At 35.0% G+C, this 25,619-nt stretch overlaps 1 protein-coding gene across 3 annotated transcripts in view; it reads left to right on the top strand.

Moving 5' to 3' along the window:
• Nucleotides 1–2,573: 2,573 nt before the first annotated feature.
• Nucleotides 2,574–25,619, top strand: part of KCNH7 (potassium voltage-gated channel subfamily H member 7) — a gene marked incomplete at both ends in the record, with an annotated part of 403,917 nt that continues 380,871 nt past the window's right edge. For all 3 annotated transcript variants that reach the window (XM_084235091.1, XM_084235090.1, XM_084235092.1), the window contains 2 exons: nucleotides 2,574–2,649; nucleotides 4,326–4,556. In XM_084235091.1, the coding sequence (XP_084091217.1) occupies nucleotides 2,574–2,649; nucleotides 4,326–4,556 (307 nt within the window). The remainder of the gene's footprint in view (nucleotides 2,650–4,325; nucleotides 4,557–25,619) is intronic.

Genomic DNA, 25,619 nt, shown 5'->3' with positions numbered 1-25,619 from the left:
TTTTGGAAGGCATAGATTTGAGCTTGGATTTAATTAAGAAGTTAAGTAGAAAAAGAAGATGCTTTATACATGGAGTTGAAATAGCGCTCTGTTTTTTTGTGAATATACAGTGAAGACAACTTATATATGTGAACATATCAGGACAACTTGCCTGAGTGTGCAGTTCTATTGTCTGTGGCTGAACGTAGAAAGCAACTGCTAACTGCAGATCCGAGTCAGCACCATGGTTAGCTCCGCACGTTCAGCATCTAAGAGAGGAACTCGTGTTTTACAAGCTCAGCTGCAGTTAGTGAACAGACCGACAGACCGATCTGATCTACTTATACAGAAAAAAAAGGGGGAGAGATTAAAACCGTACGTTGGAGAAGAGTACCTTTTTATATTCCGAGGAAGGGAACTGTACAGATTGAGGAAAACCCAAGCTACCATAAAAGCCTAAGGTTTGTCATAGATTGCTTCTTTTTAAGTAAAGCTAATTAACCAGAAAATTCAACATTTCCATTTCACTCACATTATTCTGATAAGAAAGAGTAGGATTACCTAGGTTCTTGTTTTTGTTTAGATTTTTTGGAGAGTGTTTTCTGGAATATGAAATAAAAGTTATTGTGTTTATACCTTTGTTATTTATTGCAATTCACATGATTCACTTTCCAAATCTAAGCCGTCCCTCTTGTTCTTCTCAATTCCATCCTCATTTTTTTTTACACTTCAGATTTGAGGCTATGACTGTGAATATGATACCAGCTGACTCAAGACACAGACAATGCAGACTAATGTTCTACAAGAGCCCCCAAAACTGTACTATGCATCTACACGTTTTGATAGGGGCCTGGACCCTTATAGCTAGCTGGAAACAGGAATTTTTTCTGTGTTCTAGTTTCTGTAAGTTGCGGTAGTGACAAATTCATCTAGAGAACGGAAAGAGAAGAGGAGCTATTAAGTTAAAAGAGGAGATAATATAAATGAAAAGAAGCAAGAAAATCTAGAATGATAACTTAGAAACACCCCCTCCTGGCATGGTTTGTCACCATGATTTCCTAAGTCTCCAGGAGGACTATTTGAACAGAAGTGGTATGTATACCATGTGATATCCGTGTGGCCGGTTCTGAGTTAACAAGATGGAATTAGATTTTATTCGATTCTTGAACTCTTTCCAATCCTAAACGAGACGATTCCTTAGAAATGATGGGAGAGAGCACCGCGGTGTTTGTTCAAGAGACAAGAGGCAATGGGAGGTCACACCAAACTGACAACTCTTAGCCCCACCCACCTTTTGTCTTCGCACCTCCGCACCTAGCCCAGCCTCGCCCATTCCAAACTCATTCCTTGTTTCCTATCAGTTGCACCCAGAATCCCTGACCTTCTGATCTTTCTCTTAGCCTCCAGCACCAGGAGACCTAATCGCCCCCCAAACCTTGTAACTCCTCAGGGGTTCAAACAGTAGAACTGGGCATGCTCAGCGGCGCCGACAGCCTTCAATCTTCGGGAGGCGCGGCTCTGCGCTTGGTAGGGATGAGAGCGCCAGTTCAGCTTGGGCTTCAGCGCCCACCTTCGCCCAGCCCAAGAATCCGGGCTGCACCCTGGGACTAAGCTTGCACACTCAAGTGGGCTCACCCTCAGTCTCCAGCCTCCCAAACATCGCCAGAGTTCAGAAATAGTCCTCATTGAGGGAACATTTTCTCTCTCTCTCTCTCTCTCTCTCTCTCTCTCTCTCTCTCTCTCTCTCTCTCTCTCTCTCTCTCTTCTCTCCCTTTTTGCAGCTAAGGGTGTTTTAGCTCCTGCGGCGTGAGGAGCTTAGGGATGGAGTTCTGTGGCTGGTGGCCATGGAGATCACCTTCCCAGAGTAGCTGTTTGTCACTGAGTTTTGGAGATTTCTTGGCTGGTTTCCGCTAAAGCACGCTTGAGTAATCCGAGCTGTGGTGGCGCCCAAGCTCTCGGGATAAAGGGTGTGTGTGTGTGTGTGTGTGTGTGTGTGTGTGTGTGTGTGTGTGTGTAGGGGGAGAGGGCGGAGATAGAAACGTCAACCCCCCTCCCTTCCCAGGCCTCCTTTTCTTTTTCCCCTTCCTTCAAAAGCCGCACAAGTCTCCTATCCCGCCCCCCCCCCGCCCCCCCGCCCCCCCCAACCCCCAGCCGCTGTCCTCATAGTTCTGGGCACCCGCCAGGTTAAGCCCATTTGCACTAGGAAATTGGCGCTGCTCGGGAGAAGGGAAACAGATCGATTGCCCTTGTGACTCCCCGCCCCCTCCCCACCCCACCCCCTCCGCTCCTCCCCCCTCCCTCCCCCGCCACCTCCAGTCACCCCGCCTCCTTCCCTCTCCCCACCCCCAAACCCGCTCCCCCGCGGCAGGCAGTCCGGTGCACGGCCCCCTCCGGAAGGTGAGGGGAATGGATCGGACTCCGGTGGGGAAAGCGGGTGTCTGGAAGTGGTGCTAATGGGAAGAGATTGCTGGTGGCTAAAGAGGATGCTCTGCCACAAAGAGCGGCTCGCGCGCCGGCCTGGGCTCTAGCCGCGCAGAGCTCCCCGGAGAACTCCAGCGCTCGGGGGTCGCGGTCTTCGGAACACCAGGGTCAACATGCCTGTTCGCAGGGGGCATGTGGCACCACAAAACACATTTTTGGGGACCATCATACGGAAATTTGAAGGGCAAAGTAAGTTCATTTGTTCTCTCTCCTTCGCTTTCTGCTTGGGTAGTGCACTTGGCATCAGCCGCTTGCAAGCTGGGGCCACTGCAACTCCGGGGCTCTGTCAAGTTAGCGGCGAAACCCAGCCAGGAGGTTCGAACGGCACTGGTGGTGTGCGCCCTCTGATACTAATTTCGATTTACATTTTAGATTATGGTCTCCATTATAGGAGGCAATTTGATCCTCTCTCCCACTGCTCCATTATCTGCCTTGCTACTTAACGACCTACTCTTCTACTATCTTAAAGGGAACGTACTAGTCTAGCATGGGCTTCTATTTAGAGGCTGTTTATTGTGGACTTTTTGAAAGTCAGGAGCAGGGCAAAGCTTGCCGTTGAAACTGGAGAACCTAAGGGGCACCCGTGATGTAAATGACTATTCAAAACTCTATTTTACTTTGGTTAAATTGCAAGGCTGTGGTGTGACAGGGATTCTTGCTTGCTGTTAGTTTCGAGAAGCTAAACTTTGCTTTGAATCAATGCAAATATATTACAAGCAGGATAATCTGGAAAAAGCAATAGCTGATCCATGGTGGTTCTTTACACAGACAGTTCATTATTCAAAATAAGTTTTCTGTCTTTTATTAGGCCTTTAAATTTCCATCCAGAAGTTAAAAAATTGAAGTGTAATAGGTAAATTCCAAAAAAGACTAAATCAAGCCAGAGAAATTTAATGGTCTCATGTGGACTAGCTATAGGGGATGAAATATATAAATCTATTAATTTAAAATCCTATACTTGTTAATTTGTATTTAATATTTCCTTCAAAATACATGACACACCTTTATGTTGTACATTTTGCTGTTACTCTAATGCTGCATTTAGTGACATGAGTGTATATTAACCTATGTACAAAATAGACTCATCTACCCTGTTTCACATTCTATATGGAAATAATAAATATAATCTGTAATCAAAATTAATAGATTCTTAGTATTAAAATTCATATTAATACACAAAAATTCAAGGTTTTCTCAACGTAAAAGTAAAACGGTGTTAACGTGATATTTAATTTGTGTGTGTAACTATTTTTAATTCCTGGAGAAACATTATGAAAAGGTAAACTTTTGTATTATTCAACTGTTAGTTAATGTGAAATAGTTTCACTGCTAAGTTTTATTTTTTTTTAACGTGATGTGTGTATTATGCTTTATAGGGATAAAGAAAAATCAAATCTGATAATAATGACTACTTGGAGAAAGTTATATTCTAAAAGCCAACATTGAAGCGAGAAAATCTGACAGTTCCTGGATGTTTCACTATTTTGACTTTGAAAATATTTACCTTACGATTAAATGGCATTCTGGATATATCAGTGTACCAGATGCTTGTCTAAGTATGCCTTAACCGCGCCCCCCCCCCCCCCCCCAGGAATTGAGACTTGTGAACCCAACTTGAGAACTAGACTATTTGGGAAATTACATTCTTGCAATTTGAAGAGTAGTTCCTTAATACTTTTTGTGGGAACTACTTAGAACCATTAATTTCACATTTAAGGTTTTATTTTTTCTTTTAAAAGCTGGGCAGTTGGCAATTTGGGAAACACCTGCATTTCAGATCTCCTATTATGCAACAAATTGCTCCAGTGTTTATGAGAGTCTTGCCGAAGTCTTTTAAACCATGCCTTACTATCTTTTTATTACAGATAAAAAATTTATCATTGCAAATGCGAGAGTGCAGAACTGTGCCATCATCTACTGCAACGATGGGTTCTGTGAGATGACTGGTTTCTCCAGGCCAGATGTCATGCAAAAGCCATGTACCTGCGACTTTCTTCATGGGCCCGAGACCAAGAGGCATGATATTGCCCAAATTGCCCAGGCATTGCTGGGGTCAGAGGAGCGGAAAGTGGAGGTCACCTACTATCACAAAAATGGTAAAGATTATCTATTTAGGATTCCTTGAATTTAATTAATTCTTCTGAAATGAAATATTTTGACAACCGATTACTGAAAGTTCATATGTAAAGAAGCACCAAATATTCAACTGTAGATATATGCTTTGCTTATTGGTTTTTACGATCCAGGAATTAGAGATACTCTCATTAGTGGATGAGTTGAAACAATTTCTTCTCTGTATAAGTGCACTTTATACTCTTCAAAAGTCCAATACCTTAATGTCATTGAGGACAAAATGCCACAAATCAATTTTACTCTCTTCCTTTCTAAGGAGTAATATAAAGACCATAATTTACAGGTTGTATTGATAGCTATTTGCTAGAGAAACAATAAGGGATTTTATTTACTCAATCTTTGAGTATATTTCACAAAGCATAATCTTGTTGAAAACTGTATATCTAAAACTAAAATTGTGACAAGTGTTTCTTGGATCTTCAATTCTGATAGGCAACCCCTCTTGTTTCTTTTGCTCTTTTTGTGTATGAGATTAAGAATAACAGATAGGAACTTCTAAGATTGGTCTAGTAAACCTATGTGTATTCAAATAATCAAGATTATTCATGTATTCAAGATTTCTTCTCAAACAAGAAATGGAGAAAAAATAGGATATCGTGGAATTATTAATATTTATTTTCACAGCTGCAGCAAAACTGACATATTGAACTTAAGGTCATACCTTAACTTCAAGGGCACTCCTGCTTCTTCCAAGCTTTCTGTGGGGACATAAATATGTTAGACCTATAATAGTTCTAAAAATATTGCACATTTAATGGAGGGCGTTCATTTAAGTACACCATCTATGTATGTAAATTTACCAGTATGATTATTCAGAAATACCCATTTGAAAGTATATGTAATCTCAAGTGTGCACACTCTGTGATATTCAACAATTTAGGGTTTAAGGTAAATCTATTAAAATTCACATTGTACTAGTTGTATAGATATTACATTTATCATTTATTTATTTTTATTACATTGACAGAAATCTTGGTGAATCGGAGTGGGGGTATCTGTTAAGATTTTTAGGTAACTCAAACTCTTTTGTAAATGAATGAAATATTACATCCTTATCTTAACAATGATTCACCATTTGGTAAAATACAGAGAACAAATTCCAGCAGGAAAAAGATTTAAATCTTCTTATTTTCTTATAATTAAATATTTCATTATAGAGAATGCAAAATTCTTAATTGGCTTTTCCTTAATATCTACTTGAGTGGGTGTGTGTAACAAAGTAGTATTGGTAAAATAGGTTTGTATAACTTTGGATTAATTTAGCAATTCTATGATTATCAAGCAACAGAGATTGTTTTTTAAAGTTCTTGTTTTCCCTCACTTTTCCATCAGTGGTGTTATCATTCTAGAAATAGCCTAATTGCTTTGTTGTCTTAAAAGTATATTTTGGATTAAGGCACTTACTATCCAAATACGATTCATCTGTTTGTTTGTGTGTGTGTGTGAGTGCACACGCACGTGTGCGCGCGTGTGTGTATCTAATGCAAACAATTTAGACTTTTGGAATAATTGAATGTCTGACATTTTTTCCCACTTAAACATTTATGAAGGTGTTGATGCAGTCTGTATTGTGGTTACTTCAGGGTGTGTTGGTCTACATTTGGCCATTATGCTTTTAGATTTTTTTTTTTTTTGACATCTAGAATTTAAGTATAAAGCTAATATTGATTACCCAGGTCACTTAGATACTAACTCTATTTTCCAGAAAATATTTACAAATAGAAGTTGTTATTTATAACAACACTGTATTTGGAATGGTGATGTTTTAAAAATAGTTTAACTTGTATAATGTGTGTAAGATATCTCAAACACTTAAAAGCAATTTAATGTGGAATCACAGATATGAATGTAAAAATTTCTGCAGTGACGTTTCTGGTGCATTGACTAATGCAAATCTCTCAGAATGATTTTCTTGTTATACAAATTAAAACCTCTCTATTTTAGACATAGAATCTTTACTTAAAGCCTTTATTTGAAACTTTGATGATGATTGTGATTCTGCTATCTTCATTTTTAGATTTGATTCAGTCTACAATGACCTGGGCATCTTTAGAGTTACTGATAAATGCTGCTATTTAGTTTTTATTTATATGGAAAATAAGAGGTGATAGGCCAAGTTTTTTCTCTTTCTTTCAAAGAAAAAGATTAATTTGAATGACCTTTTGGGGTTGTGAAGACACATACTTATTTGCTCTGAATGTAATCAACTTGTGCTTTTGCTACCAGTTCGGATACCTTGAATTGAATCTTCAAAGTGTGTTGGTTTTATTCACATGACAACTGCAGAATCGGTCAGAGCTTGTGAAGTTCAAATGCTTTGAATACCTCACCACTTAGAGACCTGCCAGTCACTCTACATTTATGAAGGGAGGGAGAGACAAAATTACCATTATTTTCCAAGATTTATTTCTCAAAATTTCCTTAACTCTTTATTATTCAGGTCATTTAAAAGGTTGTTGGTTTCTTAAATACATATAGTAAGTACTTCCTTTGTTTATTTCTATAGGAAAATGAATTAGTGACGCAATAAGCACAAGGAACAAATGAGCAAAAAGTTCAGCTATTTCATGTCCATTTTTCCCATTCACTTTTATTGTAATGGCAAAATAATAAGCAGGACGTTATTTGCAAAAACTTGGTTTTCAAAGTGGCCCACCGGCTTTATAAATACCCACGACCTATGCCATGAGTTCACATTGATTCCGTGAGTGGTGAGCTGCGTCATTATCATGGTAAAGCATAACTTCCTACCATATTCCTTTGTGTGATTTTTCCAGGTATAAATGGACTTGTTGTTTACCAGAATATCAATTTTTAAAAACATAGTTATTTGCAGTAGGAATATTTGACAGTCCTTCCTTTGAGAATTCTATTTTACAGTTTAAGTCATTATTGCATAAATCATTCTTGGCAGCTGTGAAATATTGCTTGAGGTGATAAAGCTGTAAATCTTTTGACATAAAAACTCTAATTATACAAAACTATAATTATGCTGAGGTTTATATAAGGATGGGCATGTACTTTAATTGAGTAATACATTCATGTTAAAAACACCTTTTTGGCAACAGTGGTTGAGAAATAGCAGACCACTTCAATTGGAGATGATTAATAATAAGGAAGCAGAAACAGTTTTTGTTGGTCATCCGTTAATTTAATGCTTACCTGATTGGGTGTGTCATGGCATAAAAGCTGGCTAGTTGAAATGCTAGATTACTTCAGGCATATTTAGATATGTGGTTTGTATCTAAAATTATCAAGCAACTCTAAATATTTTCATGCTTTTCTGATATTTGTATTATAAGCTATTCATTTCTGTCTTCTAAATCCCCCATGTTTTCATGAAATTGTTTTTGAAGGGAAAAAAAGAATATATGGTCAAGGAAATAAATATAAATGGAGAATAAAAATTAGGGTTAATTATTGCTCTTCCTCTACTTCCCAACTCTAAAATATACTTGTTTATGTGTTTTCTTGGTATCTTTTGTCTTTTGATTGTAATAACTTACTAAAGAAGTGATGTAGCTTAGTTAATATTTTAATAGCTCAAGCATGCAACCTGGTGCTGAAAGAATCTGCATAATGCAGGGATCAAGTTGTATCATCCTTTGCCTCTATCCTACTGTTTCTCTAATACCTAAGATTTTACCTTAGAAGGGGATGGCCCTCGGTACAGAGCTTTACTGACAACAGCTCAGTACTCTGGATTCTAAAGAGAAGATATGTTTTCTCTTGGCTTGAGAAATAACTGCTCTGTTGTTGTCACATCCCACAAGCTTGAAAAGAGGGTCAGTTTAGTGCTATCACATGGACTAAACTTATTGGGAGAAACTGGCTTCCCTGCCTTCTGTTGATGTATAATAGGTTTTTTATGTTTGTGTGTGTATATGTATGTGTGTATGTATATATGCTTCTATAAATAAAGCTGAAGCAATTACTGGCAGTCAGAAGCCAGGAGAGTTGGAGGATAATTGAGTCAATGGCAAGAAAAGGTTGGAATATGGAATGTTACCATAAATATTCATATAAACTATTAACATTTGGAAGTCATTTTCTGTTATTTTTCCCCTCTTCCTTTCTTCCCTATACCCAATTATTTCTTTGCCTATAATAGGTGCTCAATAAATATCAGTTAGTTGAATATCTTGCCAATTTCATTTCTCCTACAACTCTTATAGTTCGATAATACTTACCTACTCAGAGTTTCTCAAATAACTTACATACTTTTATGTCATCCAGGTTTTATCCACCCTTCAATTTTCCTTTATAATAGCATAAAATCTCTTCAAATGGTTTCTCTTTCCTTCATCTTCTCATCCTAAAGAAACCACTGTTATCCTTGCAAGGACTTCTCTGCAAAATCTTTCCTGATGCCTGTGTTGCCTGGTCCAGAATGTTAATTTAACATTCCTTTGTGTCTCTACAATTCTTGGTTCCTGACTCCCAAGTAGTACCTGGAGTGTGCTACATATTATTAATTACATGTAGTAATTTTATCTGCTTCTGAGCTTATTCAGAGAAAGCATCAAGTTATATTAATTTATGTGTCCAGAATGTATGGAAAAGACTAGCATGAAGTTGTTGCTCACTTGGTATGGAGAGGAGATATGAAATGTGTAATAGACTTGGGGCAGCAAGGATATTAAGATCTCCTTGAGAAAAGAGAGTTATAGGAAAATTTGATGTTTTGATTTTTCTTATTTTTTTAAGAACACCTTTACAAATATGCTTAAGAGCAATTTGCACTTTAATTTTTATTAATGGATATATTTCTTTGCTTAATCAGCTGCTATAAAGTCTGTGTAGAGCCTATAACTATACAAATGGCTAGAAAATAATTTAATAAAGAGAGAGGCTATTAACCAGAAATTATTAACCAGTTACCCAAGTGTCACTTACTTACACTGCATCAAAATGACTCTCATTAGTGTCTCCAACAGTCTCTATCTAATAACCAAACCAGAAATTCTCTTATGTTCTTTTCTAACTTGATTTCACTGCTATACTTGACACACTACTGCCTTCTTAAGTTATGTGGATTGACATTTTATATCTTGTGCAACATTTTATCGCTCCGTGTTTTCTTGAAAATTTTGACAATGAAGCTTTATCTTAGCTATAGTGTGTCAAATCTAAAATACTAAGATTAATTTTTAATAATAATAAAAAATAATTATTATCCACTGATTTTTATCCTCTCTTTACTCTGCCTGTCTACCTTTAGCAAAAGTATTGAACTATGATGAAGCCATGGAATCATGCAACACTAAGACATTAACCACCTTAGTGAAGAGATATGTCCTATTATAGAACAATTAAACAAGTCAAATTGCCATAGGTGTGTCATGACAAAACCAAATACCAGGCTGCCATCACCTGGACTGAATTTTCCATATCTTTTTCCTTTATATGAAATATCTAATTAAGAAAATTAAAATACTCTTTCTGTAGATATAATCATGGCTAAGGCGGCCCTCTGTGCCATTCCCTCAAAGTAGTTCTGCTTGTGTATAAGCTGACCTCTTTGTGGCTTCCAGTGTTTTGTAGAAATGTGACACTATCTTTCTTTCAAAAAATGAATAAAACAGCTTTGGCTAGTGCTTGGTAGGTAGGAATTCTGGAGGAGAGTGAGTGGACGTGTAGATGCATTTCTGCTTTTAGTTGTCTCAGTTTGTAAAGTAATAGTAAATGATATTGTACCAGGAGAGGGCATGGCAGGGCTCCCAGAACTGAGTTGCTCCTGTATTTCCTGGCTTTTTCTTCCAGGATGACCAGTCAGAGAAATTGATTCAGCAGGTAGACATTAACCATTAAGGTTTTTTTTGGTTTCCTTTTCCTGTTGTTTTGTTTTGTTTTGTTTTCCTTTCCTTTGTGAACCGTATTCGGAGTGCTTTGTGCCTTTGTTTTTTGTTCTTCCTTGTGATAGAACATTACTTCTTGCATGATGTTGAAAAATTAGTTTTGAGAAACATTTATTAAGCACATAGGTTCAAAGCTACATAGAATGACTGTTGTTTCTCATATAGACCATGACCTCTATACTCAATCTTCCTTATTTCTGTTCAGTGAAATCTGTATTAATGACCCAAGATGATGGGTGTGATGACAGATATTAAAGTGTAAAATTAGTAGTAGTTTCATAACCAATTTCTCAAATAATAAAATAATAAAAAAATAAAATAATATAAAATCTAAGGTTTTTATCTGAAAAAAAATATTTGTTAGAAAAAAGTCACATTAAAACCACAATTCGAAGATTTTTTTGAATATGCTAATGAATGTTACATCAATTCAATAAAATCAGTGTTGGAGTGATGCAACACTCTATGTTCTGTGAATAATTTTAGTCACGTTCCAATTTACCTTTCTTATATAAATTAGTTAAAATTTCTTCAGGTTTTGCTAAAAATTCCTATGTACCCAATCTGCTTCCTTTCAAAGTGTTAATCAGTTGACCTTTAGCTATACATTTATTTAGGTCTTTTGTACACATAGATGAGATCTCCAGGTTTTAATTCCACTGATTATAGCTCATAGACTAGGGCCCCCACCCAATTAGATCTTGTCACAAAGGATTAATGTTAATTGAACCCTGTGACTGCTCTTTATGTAAATTATTTTATCTGATTTTCATTACTGCTTTGGGAGTAGAGATTATCCCATTTTCTAGATTAGTTAAATGGAAGTGCAGAGATGTTAAAAGTGCTGATCATCACAGAGCAAGGTGGAGATGAAGTTTAACAACTCCAATGATATATTTTTTAAACTTCACCCCGCCCCATCTATAAGTTCTAATTCTACTTCTTTATAATAGATTTTAGTTGATTTTCTGTAGTGTGAATCTGATTAATTTAATTTATACCAAAGAGTGAATAAAACTAGATTTACTCAAGTATTTTGTATTTTATACTGGACAGCATCCATTTAAATTAATCTCTATCTGACTAGATGCTCAATTTCAGCAGAGTAAGGATAACTACTATTTATTACTATAATCAGTGGTATACTTTTCTACACTTACCACATTTTAGAATGTGAATTTTATGGTCTTCTTTTATTTGGGGGGCATTTTTAATTGAGGGACTCTTGATTAACACAGTCTAGTCTTTTTCTAGGAAGTTTAGAAGAGATTCATATGGTAGCTTGATTCAGTAGCAGAAGCGCTATTGTGTTCCTGTCTTCTCTTCTTCTCACAACAAAGTTTTTTATCCTGACAAAATTATGTGATTTGTCAAAATTCACCACTAGCATCTAAAAGGGAAGTCATAAGTTTACAGGGGTGGAGAACCATCCGTTTAACCACCTTCAATTTTCTTCACCTTGTGTTGAGTATCGGACAGTTCCTCTACAAACCTCACTGCCTTGTGCTCCTATGCTCCTTCCGGAGGACACCCTTCTCTCCCTTGCATGGTCTTCTTTAAATCTCTCAGGTAACTTTGCCCACATTTCCTAACATTGTTTTTTCTTGTCTCTTAAAGACTTACAAAGTTATCTTCTAATAATCTGTTTCTATATCTTCTACTGTATGTTGAATCCGATGAAGGGATCTAATAAGTCATTTTTATAAAAACAGGAAGCCAAGGGATGGTAAAACATAATGTAAAATAACTCAGAAATACACTTATTGACTTATGAAAATGTCAGGTGACTCATTCTAGAGAAGTCGCATTCATTCCACATCCTGTGCCAGTCATTTTGCTAGATAGAATGTTGCAAAATGAATAATTTATGCAGTTTATTAATTGAATAACTTAGTAACTTGCTGCCATATGGTTTATATATTATGAAACAATTTTTCTAATACTTATTAATTTGGAGCTTTTTGTAAAAAAACATAACTAATTACTCTTTTCTTTAACCTAGAAGAAGAGATTAAATTGTCAGAACAGTCTAGACAGATCCTTAATGCTTGCAGAGTCAGCTGATTCTGATGGCATCCACAGGCCAGTAAAAGAAAGGAAATGTCTACTTGTAATTATAATAATATATGAATGTTTGCAAGTCATTCTAGTCCTCACATTAGATCTCTTTAGTTGAATACACATGATAAAATACATATAAAATCTTGCAAATTTCCTGCTATCTTTCTACACACAATCACACATTTATATTGGTCTTCCAACACAGTTAATTCTTTTTCCCAAACTCTGAGTCATTGATTGAGATTGTAAGGCCTGTATGGTATCAGCAGACACTTCATCAGTCACATCCTGATACAGCATTTCAACACTTCAGCAAGGAATTCTATATCTCTACTTTTTCTCAAAGTGATTTAACTCCACTGTCAAAAAATTAGAAAATACAGAGAGAAAGTAGAAATAAAAGACCTATTATCTTAAAGATAATAAATAACCACTCTTAAATATGGCATGTATTCTATATATTTTTATACAAATACACATGTGCACACAACAAACTTTTTTTCAATAAGACCAGTAGTGCACTCAATGTATCCTGTTATTCTGACTGAAATATTTATCCTGAATATGTTCATAAGTTTTTGATTGTATATTTATTACATGAACACTCCATAAATTGTTTTAATATCCCTAAAGAATTACATTAATGGAACTATTACGGAAAGTATTATTATTGAACACTATTGTTTTCAGCTGTTCACAACTCTAACAAAATATATAGAAACTGCATATACTTTTTGTACATCTGCACTGTTTTTTACACTAGTATCTACTCCTGGAAGTATAATTGCTGGGCAAAACAGAACATGTATCTTAAAACCCTTGGTACCTCTTGACAAATTATACTTCAAAAGAAAGTATACTTTACTACACATTTACTGTGTTTAAAAATTTTGCCATTCTTTTTAAATTTTTATTGAACCCATAAATTGATATTTTATTGTTTCATCACTAAGTTTAACCCAGAAGCTTTGTTGAAGACTTCATGAAAAATATTGGAAGCAATTTCTTTTCTTTAAATTTTTTATTAATTGATTAATTTTATTGACATTGGCTTATAATATTTTTGTGCTTTAGTGGTATAGAATCTCCCTCTCCAAGTGTTGCTACTACACCACACCACCACCAAGACACCCATAGTCCGCAACTATAGTCCATTGTGGTCCCTCCCCACTTTGATTTTTGGCTCTCATCCCCTTCTGGTAATGAGTTCTACAGTCAGATTTCTAGGGTTTGTTTTATTTTGGCTTTACTTGACCCTTTGTGTTTTTTTTTTTCTATATTCCACACATAAGTGACACCATCAGATATTTTTCTCCTGACTTATTTCACTTAACATAATCTCCTAATTCCATCCATGTTGTTGCAAGTGGCAAGAGTTTTTCTTCTTAAATAGCTATATAGTATTCCATTGTGTATATATACTACATCTTTCTGATCCATTTATCTATTTTTAGTACATGGGTTGTTTCTATAGCTTGGCTATTGTAAATAGTGCCACAATGAAGATGGTCATGTATATTTCCCTTCATATTAGTGTTTTGTATGTTTTGGGTAGATACCCAGGAGTGGAAATGATAGATCATATGGTGGATCTATTTTTAATATTTTGAGAAATTCCCATACTGTTTTCCATGGGGAGTAGACAAGTCTACATTTCTATTAACAGTGTATAAAGGTTTCTTTTTTCCCACATCCTCACCAACATTTGTTGTTTCTAGTCTTTTTGATATGGGCCATTCTCACAGGTTTGAGGTGAGGTGGTATCTCATTATGGTTTCGATTTGTGTCAATTTTTTTTTTTCTTAATACAGTTCTTAGTATTGTCAAACCTCAGGAGAGGTAGGAAACTTTTGAAACCTGGCTTTATTGTTATTTTTTCCAGTTTTTAATTTTTTTATCTTAAAGATTTATTTATTCATGCATAGAAGAACCGGGGTACAGGCCAGATGTGTGGGAGGATGAGAGGATTCACCAGAGACAGAGCAGAGAACAGAACAGGGAGACTGACTGAAATACACTGCTGAGGGGAGCAGAGCAGCAGGTGAGACAGGAGAGGTCTGTTGCACCATGTGGGTATCTCCCTGGCTGGCCCAGATTGAACCCATGCTGCAGAGGCTGTGGACAGCATCTCAGCGCTGTGCTCAACCACCTGTGCCACCACGGGAGGCCCTTTAAATTTTGTTGTTGTTGTTGAAGCAACACTGCATTATAACAGTATTTAAGTATCAGGTGTGTAATATTAAAAATCAATATCTGTATATCATATATTATGTACCCCACCTTAACTCCAAGTCACATTTTCAAAAACTGCTCTTCATGTTCACATTTTCATTTCAGTAATTGGCTGGCAGTTTTCTAAGCTTCAATTTCAGAAGCCAATACCAATTATTAACTATTTGGTAGCATTCATTGAACTTTTTTGCCTTTCTATTTGAAATTAGTTGGATTTTAATTCATTTCCCATATATATCTATTATCTGTGTAAGCTATAATGAAAATCTGCATGTATATATATTTGAATTTTTATAGTTTTTGAAAATTCAAAATGATAAGCAGCAAAGGTAATAAATTCATAATAAATATTCTGATAGGATACCATGTCACAAAAATGAAATGTATTTATAAACCATAAATGCCATCAAATGTTCAAAATTATACAATAATACTTGAGGAAATAGATAACCGACAGAAACAACATAGTATTAGATAAACCACTGACTTTATCCCAATATAATACCACTGAAATGACTGCAGGGAAAGATCATTCTCTTCCCTGGCTGCCTTGCTTAACCAAGACATGCAGAGCTTGGGTAATCTGATCTTTCTAGCTGTGACTCAATTCTCGGGTCTTCCCTCCAGGTGTTCTTTATAATGAATGTCACTTAACCAAGGCTCAGTAGGATTTATGGATTTCCTGATTGCTGTTCTCAGAATTTGCTTCCCCAATGAAGGACTACACAAAAAATGCCAGTAATGATGCACAACGTCAGCTGTCCTACTAGCCGGCTGCTATTCAGTTTTTACTATGAAATTATAGGACTTGTTTCTGTGGTTCATGTTTCCAGAATAGGCAGAAAGTGTTCTAATGAAATTTTATTCCCACCAACATTCGTAATTTTAAACATACTCACAAAACTGTGAGTATAGTGTGAGTTATACAACATTTTGTTTTATTTATTGACATCTTTGAGGATGCCAATATCTTCAATGATTAATTTCCCTCTGGAGAATACTTCACTTAGAGTTCTGTTGGTTTTTCTTGTCAATTTAATTTTTTTATGCAAGGGAATTATATTATGTTCTTTAAACTTTTATCAAATAAGAGCTTTATAATTCATTATTTTTCTTCAATAATATAACTAAAACTAAGTCTGGTGGAGTTGCAACTCAGCAACAAATAAACAAAAGTGTTTTCATACAGCTCTTACATAGCATTTAAAAATTGTTAGACACTAAAAATATTTTTTAAAGGAGTTAGAATATTGGAGGTTGTGGAGTTTGAAAGTTAAATAAAAAGAATGAAGATGAAGCCTGACCTTTAAAGCAATTTAGCTGCATGTTGGAGTAACTGGAAGAGACAAACAAAGAAAATCCCTGCCATTTAATTTTCATTCCTGGAGAAGTTAAATGTGCTAATTTCTGTTAAAGAGTTGAAGAAACATGGATTTAAAATACCCAGCAAGCTTTAAAAGTAGTGACATTCTAATATAACCAGGCAAGGCTTCTTTGTTACCAATCCATTATTTCAGATTTAAAATCACCACCTCTTCTCCTACCTACACCTAATATAATTATAACTGAAGTGAAAAGCCAGATGCTGATTCTTATTTTTGTTGATTTTTGTTTATTTTCATCTAGTCACCCTGGCAGTAAACTATTAGTTCATAGTATGGGCCAGCTAAATATCTGTCTGTGGCAACTTACATATTTTTTAATAACTAGGATGAATTAAGTAATAGAGTGTGGTTTGAATCCTATAAATAGTACTATCATTTGTTGAGTACTTTACAGTATGCCAGTACTCATAAAAAAAGTTTGTTGTCCCCCAACCTCACAACATCCCATGAGGTAGGTATTTGATTATTTCCACTTTACAGACTGGAAAAATAAAGTCACTAAACTTTCCCAAGTCTACACATGTGGTCTCTAACCAAGCTGCTATTGATATTAGTTGTCATCTTTTAGAGTCTCTGCCCTTACAGCTCTCCTGTATCACCTCAGCTACTCTGATCTATGTGGTGTCTAGACCCATCCCATGTACCTTTATATACAGTACAGTCCCATGTTGATGGAAAAGTGTAAATTGTTTCCAGATTTTAGTCATTTAAATATTATTAAATTTGAAGACTTTTAATCTTCTCTTAAATGCAATTAGACAAAAACTTACCTGTCTTAGGAGTTTTAGAAATAATTTCATTACTGTTTCTAAAATGCTTAATGCAATGCCTTGCATAAAGTGTTTGCACGATAAATGATTTACTGAAATAAATGGAAGAATCAAAATGTGATGCAAACTGTCTTTGCCATTTGACCGCTCAAGTTGCTTCCTCAATAAAGTAGAAGATATCGCTTACCTATTTGAAAGAGGTGATGCAGAGGTGGCAGAGCTTAGTAGCCAAGGTCAAGGACTCTGGAGTCAGGTTGCCTTTATCTAAATCCTGAATGTATTTACCTTGTAGTCTTCTGTAAGTTACCTAACTGCCCTGTCTTCAGCTTTATCATCAGTGAAAATGGAGCATATGATAATAGAAATTATTTTATAGGGTTTTTCCAGGACTAATTGTGACTATACTTGTAAAAGCACTTACAACAGTTCCTGGTACCTTGTAAGTGCAATATAAATGTTAACAAATAATATGAAAAGAAAAAAAAAGTGAAAAGGAATTGGTTTAAAAATACATATGTTGAGATGCTCACTGAGTGTGTTATAGGACAGGGAGAGGGGCAGCCCAAACCCCGCAAACCTCCTTCCTCAGTCTCTTCTTCTGCTTCTTCTCTTCCTGCTCAGCTCCACCCTCCCTTGGGTGGGGCAGGGAACCTCCCCCTTTCCTGGGGACCACCCTGTTGCAAGTGTTGTGCTCAAAAGAAAATTTGGAGCTACATGTGTGGCTGAGTAAAACTTGTGAACAAAATTTTGACGTCAGTATGTAAGAGAAGAAATTAGCAGTATTCTTGAAAATTTAAAATGTGAAAATCCAGGAATGTTATCCTTAGAGATTATAGCCTCAATCAAATTCTGCATAATTCACTTTTTAGATCTATTTTAAAGTGCTGAAGCTTGTTTTAGTTGTGATTATTCTGAAAATGTCAGCAGTCTGGGTGACTTGGGCTCTTACAGTTTTTTTATGTGCAGCTGTCTTTCAGCTACATTGCAACTAATTCCAGTAATGGCATTTCAGAAATCAGTGTGTTTTGTAAGTGAATGTTCCCAAAGTCACAGTGAGCTGTTAATTCAGTTCATCTCTCCTCTCTCCAGGATTTACTGGGAATCAAGATCAATTTTATTTAATGCAATGGTATGGAATTAATTGAAGTTTATCAATCTGTAGATGATATGTAGATATAAATGCCGAAATACTTAGACACCATAACTGAGGTGACAATATGCTTTATTATCCAAAGCAGGATTCTTGTTGAAGTAAAAGGGGAATTTATTAATAATTATATGAGGAGAATAGGACAAATTGGAATTATGAACACTCTCTAAATATGACCTATATATAGCACTTTGTAGAAGGATTTTCAAGATGTTAGACATTTTATATCACAGGCATTTTATAAATACTTTTTAGGTTCTTGAAACTGGTGAGTTTAAAAATGTGCCTCTCATTCTTGGTAAGCCTAAAATGCTTACTTGTAGACAAAGACAGTATCTTGCAATCTGGAGAAATGAGTCAGAATTCCTCTAAAGAATATATTGCACTTGCTAACCTCTTTGAAATAGGACTACAAATGAGTATCTCCATAAATATCCCATTGAAAGTCCTTAGTAAAGGAATTAACCTTAACCACTTTGTGAACCACCGTGAGTCAGGAAAGCAGAATGGACTAAAGGTAAAGAGGTTGAGTTTATTGCCAAAAGTCTTTTGTATCTTGGACTCAAAAATTCTATAAAGGATCTTTATCTTGGAATCTAGCAGAGCGTGTGCATTCACAGGGTGTGTGCAAACTTTTTTATTTTTTAAACCAGTTTCTCTATCAGGCCTTAGTCATATAGGTCTATTTGTAATCCCTTGATAAATTTAGCTTGGTTTTGGTGTAGAATTTGTTTTCTAAAGGATATGTATTAAGTAAAAGGAAAACCCTCAGATAAGTATGAGTGGACAGCATTAAAGAAGGACGTTATCAACATTGTGCTAAAAAAAAAAACCAAAACTTAATTAGTTAATTAAGATTTGCAATACAAAGTAAACATATTAGTTCTCATGAGTTTAAATGGAAATTCATCTCTCCAAATTTAAAGATAAAAATGCAGTTATCAAAAAGTCAAAAATAAGAGTAATTAGTTGTTTTCAGAGTAAAGTTAAATGAAAGTGGTAAAGCTGGTATTCTTCTATTGCTCATATTTTTCCAGATACTATACAAACATAAATGGAATTATCTGCAGCATGTGTTTGATCCTGGGCTAGCCAGAGAGAAACCCACATGGTGAGACAGACCTCTCCTGTCTCGCCTGCTGCTCATCTCAGCAGTATATTTCAATCTGCCTGTTCTGTTCCCCACACTGTCTCTAGTGGATCCTCCACATTTCTGGCCTGTACCCCAGCTCTTGTATGCATAAATAAATAAATCTTAAAAAAAAGAAAAGAAAAAACACATATGCAGATTTTCAATCAACATTATTTTTAATTTAGCCCCTCCCCACCTACTCCCTACATTTATTATGGGAAAACATTGTCTGCAGACAAAACATGAGCTTTACATGGTAGACATTCTTAGTAGCTTAGAAGAAAAATGAACACTCTTTCCAGTGGTTACAAGATAAGAAACCCAAATGAAAACGGTGGGCAAAGACATGTATAGATACCTCATATAAGAAAGATACCACAATAGCCAATAAGCACATGAAAAGGTGAATGCAATTTAAAACCAAAGTAAGGATTCTACTTAACACCCACTAGAATATGTAAAATTAAAAGATAGACAACATCAAACATTGATGAGAATGTGGAACAACTGAGACTCCACATTGTCAGTGGAATTACAAAATGCTGAACAGTGTTTCATTATAATATTAACATATACCTACCGTATTATCCAGGAATCCCTTTTTTAGAACTTTAAACAATAGAAATCAAAATATATTTCAAAAAAAATTTATATAAATGTTTGTGGCAACTTTATAACATATCATATCTGGAAACAACCCTAATGTTCCTCAACAAGCGAATAGTTAAAGAAATTGTATTAGAGCCATCGATGTTGAGAAGTTAAAGACAGAAAATACTCAAGTTACAATAACAGACTATTCACATAAAAGCACAACATGAATAATTCTGAGAAACATGTTAAGCACAAAATATCATAAACAAAAAAATTAATTACTGCATAATTACTGCATAATTGCTGCAAAATTACTGTATAATTCCATTTATATAATGTTCAATATTAGGAAAAGCCAACTAATGTATGGTGATAAAAATCAAAACAGGAGTTCCTGTGGAATAGGAGGAGTAAGAATTGACTGGCAATAAGTACAGAGACACGTTTGAAAGTGTGGACTTATTCTATATTTGATTGGCATGTTGACTATATGAGTCTTTTATGGTTCCAAATTCAATTGTGTACTTAAATTTGCATTGTGCTCTACATAAATCATACCTCAATTTAAAATATTACTAGTTTTACAGTCAGACAATTTCTTCAATAGCCATACAATTATTGTACAGACTTTAGTAAGACTTAGATAAATGGATCAAGGAAATGTGTTCTTCTAATTCTGGACATTTACTTTCATGTATAGAGAATTAGTATTATATTCAATATTCTGCTGATTGGATTTTTATTATAGCAGTAAAAATCAGTCAAAAATTCATTTTTCGTCTTTTTTTTTTAAACTTGAAAGACCTTAGTAATATCCTGCCATGATTTATTTTCACATTTTAGGAAATAAAGTTTCAACATCTGATAAACAATGTTTTATTTATTTTCCTTAGTAGTCTCAGATTTTAACAATCCCTCCAAGAAACAATCATCTGCTTTGTTATATATGAGCCTATTTTCTACCCATTTTCATCCTGTTTAATAGTGGTAATTCACAATTTCAAATGCATTATTTGACCCCTTTAAAATTGTATCTAAGCCAGTTGCATTTAACTCCTTCCTACATTAGTAAATACTATTTAAGTTTTGTTTAGTGACTTTTTTTAAATTTTCAGGTGACAATGGATATGCTCTAATCTGTAAGCCCTTCATGGGTGGAGGGGGGTACTCACTATTGATTCCTGCTTGTAATTTTCAAGATTCTGTTGTAGGAAGGGCAGAAATGATTATTATCAATGAGAGTCAATTTTTCTTTGATGTAGACCCAAAGCATTCTACTGAAAGAAAATGAAAGTGAAGAAATGACAATGGAATGATAGAAAGGGTTTTTTTTTTGGTGGGGCAGATTTCTAAATATGGTTTTTCATATAGGTTATTAGGAAATTTAATTGTATGATCCAGTAGATATATATGCTATTAATGCCATCAGGTGCCTCTCTTCTTCATCAAAAACTTGAAATCTAGAATGGCAGAACTCTTTGAAGATCGGAAAAAAGGATGCTTAAATGTATAGTAATATCAGGGTTAATAAGAATGCCCCCATGAGGTGGTACTCTTTATATTTATAAATACATATGTCTTAAAGAAGCTTATCTGTTTAGTTTATCTGTGCCATTACAGCTTAGGTAGGCTTGTTTGTGATGCAAACTTGATGTTTTATTGACTTTGGGACTGACATCAAGGGCAGTCAGCTTTCCTCAGTGGCCTCCATGGTACCCCTTTGTTTTCCAGTATGCGTAATCCATCAGTGAATTCTCACCCAAATTTTTATTTTTTTATTTTTATTCTTCTTTATGTTGGGTAGCTTAAAATCAAATCCAAACCACATCTAAAACCTAGAGCACATATAACTATATTACTTCATAAGAGTTCTAAGGATAGAATGTTTGCTCACATCATGAGATTTGAATTATGTCCTAATTATCTCATCATGTAATAGATGACTAAAGATTATTGAATACACACATATCTTTTTAAGGAAAAATGTGTTTCAATTTTAATATCACTCTGATTACTTCTGCCAGGTTAAAATCTTTAAATCTCTACTACTATAACCAGAAATTTCATTTTGATAATTCTGTTCCCTTAAGAATAAACTGAATCAGCATGTTTAGTATATATCAGAGAATAAGAAATAGAGTTGGCCTTCCATATCCAGAGGCTCTCAATCCACAGATTCAACTAGTAGCAGAAGGAAAACACATACAATATAATTATGCTTAAGATGGTTGCATCTTTACTGAACATGTACAGTTATTTTTCTTGTCATTACCTAAACAGTATAACATCGCAACTATGTACATGATATTTCCATTGTATTAGGTATTGTAAGTTATCTAGATGATTTAAAGTATACAAGAAAATATGTGTATGTTATATGGAAATGCTAAACCTTTTTATACAAGAGAGTTGAGCATCCTCAGATTTTGGTATCTGTGAGGATCTTGTAAACAATTCCTCCAGGGTGACAGGGAATGACTCTTATCTTCTTTAATTGTGGTAAACATTAGATTAAGATTTATGGTATTTACATTTGAAATATTTGGGAAGAATACTTTTTCTATGATAAAAAAATGTTACTTTCAAAGTATAAAGACAAGTTTATGTTTGCTTCTCAGTTATCAGAAGAGGCAAAAAACAGAAACAGTAATGGAGTAGAGATGAAAACCACAAGGAGGGAAGATTCAAATGTAGGAAAACAAAGCCATAAAGTACAAAGATAACAAGGATATGGGCCTATGAGGGGAAATGCTTCAAGGCAATGAGGGGATAATAGAAGAATAAATATTTAAACACATATAAATATAGAAGAAACACTGTTAATTCCACTCATTAAAAGTAAACATGACAATGAAATCTTTGACAATCACAAATTCAAGAGGTTTATCTGAGACTAGATATCATGATCCTAGAAGGATGCATTCTGTATAGTGAAGAATATTTACTCCTAAGATCTATTTACCATTCTACTTGGAGCTAAGGCAAAAGTTATGAATAATGGATAACAGGACTCCCTAATTGTCTCTGTAACAAAAGGTACAGCACTGGAATTCGTTTTATCTTCTTGTGTGAGAACCATATATTGACAGTTACACAGATAAAAGAACTTCCCTTCTATAGATAACAGGTCTTTGTTTCAAACAACAGATTTACTTTTCCAGAAGTAGAGGCTAATACATAGGGCCTATTTTGCTCTACACACCTAATCTCTTTGGTGAAGTAACTAGATTAAGCCTCCTGGAAAACAAGATAATAATGATAATGGTATTTCCATCCTTGAATCAATTTCAAACAATACTATCTAGAGAGAGAATGCTGTAGAATCACAAAGCTTTATGGTGATAAGAAACTGGAATCACCTAATATGCTTTTTAGGAAGTATAGCAGTGCTTTCTGGCAGAGTGCCTGTCCTCAAAATGCTAACTAGGTTTCTGCCTGCCTCCCTGTTCTTTTTCTCCATTGCTATCCTCTTCCATCCTTTCCTCCTTCTTTATCTCAACAAACTTTATTTTACAAATGTAGAAACTGAGGCCAAGCAACTTGTCAAATTCACTAGACATTAGGACCCATATCTTCCAATTCCAAAACAGGGCTAGATTTTCCATTATATGGTGAAAGCATTCTTCTTTCCCATGCTCTTGAACAAGCAATATTCTTCAAGTATCAATGAAAATTTAATTTACTTTTTCTTGAAAATAAGGAGCCTTTACTGGATTTCAATAGCATTTTTCACTGAGTTTGCATGATCATAGCTTTCTACTAATTCACTGAACATTTTATTTACTCTTTTGATGTTTATTTAAACAACTTTCATGACACTTTTTTTTTCCCCCAGTGTAATACATGAAGTATATGAATCCTCAAATTGACTTAAGCCCCTTGAGAAATGATGGTGCTATTTGTATTCGACATTAAAATAGAAAGCATCATTAATAGTCATAAAATCACACTGCAGTATTCTAAGGGAAATATATCTTACAAGGCATCTTTAGGGACATTAAAAGTGAGATGGAATGCAGATGTTTAAATGGAGGAGTTTAACTTATTTTTACTTAATGAGCACTTGCAGGTATTTTTGGGTAATGCATACAATTTAGGGACATATTTGTATTTGTGTCCATAGAAAGGCTAACATCATCCAGGCATATCTATTCATGATAATTCATGTTCACTACAGAATAACTATTTAATTAGACTGGTACATTCTAGTTAAAGGAAGATCTCTGAAATTTGTGTTTGTGTTTCTTTCTCAATGAAGATTTAGAAATTATCTTTGAATACATCCTTAGAATTTTCTTCCTCTCCAAAGCTCCACCATCCTGAAAACTCTGGTATCCCTGTCCCTTTTTGGCTTCCAGTTGTGCCTAAGAGGACACTAGTGGTTGGACAATTATGGAAATGCCAGTTAATAATATTTTCTTCCTGCATGCTTCTGCCTTGCTGATTGCACTCTTAATTTACCCAACTGTGGAAAATAATTAAACATTCCCTTTTTAAAAAAAAAACTCTGTTGAGAGTATAAATATTTGGTCAGAGTCTTGAAAATACACAATTTCATTTGCTGCTATCTTTATTTGGTAGATAATTGTCTTTGACATTTTAATTATGTTAATGTGATGTTGAGGTATTTCTTACCTCAATTTTTTTAAAGGATAAATAATAGTATTGAGAATCATGTGATCTATTTTATTCAAAGATTTAGGTGTCAGTGGCCTCCCTTTTTCCAAATTATTTTTCTTAATATCTAAGTGGTAATTAGGGGAGGAAGCTTTTATGATGTACTATTTTAGGAATATAGCCTTTTTATCATTCACTATTACGTTATGGTGCACGGTGTTTGAGAAATCTAATCATGGGAGGGGGATCGTTATCAGAGTAATTTTTGATGCAAAGATGATTTTATTAGGAATGATTTAAAAATTCAGTATAACTGCCTCTAAACTGTATGTGTAGAATTTAAGACTGTAAAGGATTCTAAAGTTGGGGATTTTAACAATCAGGCTGTTTTGTCTTTTTTTGTTGTTGTTGTTGTTGGCTGTTGGTTGTGCTAAATAAAGGAGGAGAGGGATGGAATATGAATCAACCTGTAAAACATGGGCTAAGATCAGATGAACAAGCAGTGAGAGAAGACTACTATCCAGAGAGGCAGGGAGCTAGCCAGAGTAGGCTGCAGTGGTTCCTGGAGGCCCTTGTGTGCCAGGAATAATCCCACAGTGGCTGGATGTGGTCTATAGGGTCTGGCGCAGCCAAGGTATGGTGGGCAGCATTCAAAGGGCCACAATTGGTGGCTATTTACCAAGGTATTTGTGGGGGCCTTTATTAACAGAATGGCTATGCTCTGAATAATTGCTGAGTTATCATATATGTATATAACTTGTACATAAATCACATCCTGGCCACACACTGTTCATTACACATGTGAATTTTTTTCTTGCTATGAAAAGTGTAAGTTTTCTATATATGAACATAGCATACAGGGTGCCAATGTGGTTTAAGTCTAGAATGAGAAGAAATTTATACTTATTAGCCAAATGCAGCATTTTCTCCTAATAGTCATTAGAATCCTGGTGTCACACTAGGGCTTTCAAAATTCTTTGAGATGGAAACTACTAGTGACTATATAGTGTTAAAGTGATTTTCATTCTTGCCCGTGAGCCTCATCTTTCAATTTCTTCCTCTATTCCTATAGAAAATTCACTAGAATAGTTATGTGAGGGAGATGGCTACTTATTGGGAGGAAATGTAAAAGATTTACCACCCACACATGAAATAATAAATTTTATACTTAAAATTCTTTATCAAGAGTATATTGCTGGTATGATTCACAATGTCTTTTACCATAAC

Source organism: Talpa europaea (assembly GCF_964194135.1).
Source record: "Talpa europaea genome assembly, chromosome: 1".
NCBI lineage: Eukaryota > Metazoa > Chordata > Mammalia > Eulipotyphla > Talpidae > Talpa > Talpa europaea.
Note: the sequence above shows the minus strand (reverse complement) of the source record. Positions and strands in the feature narration are given on the sequence as shown.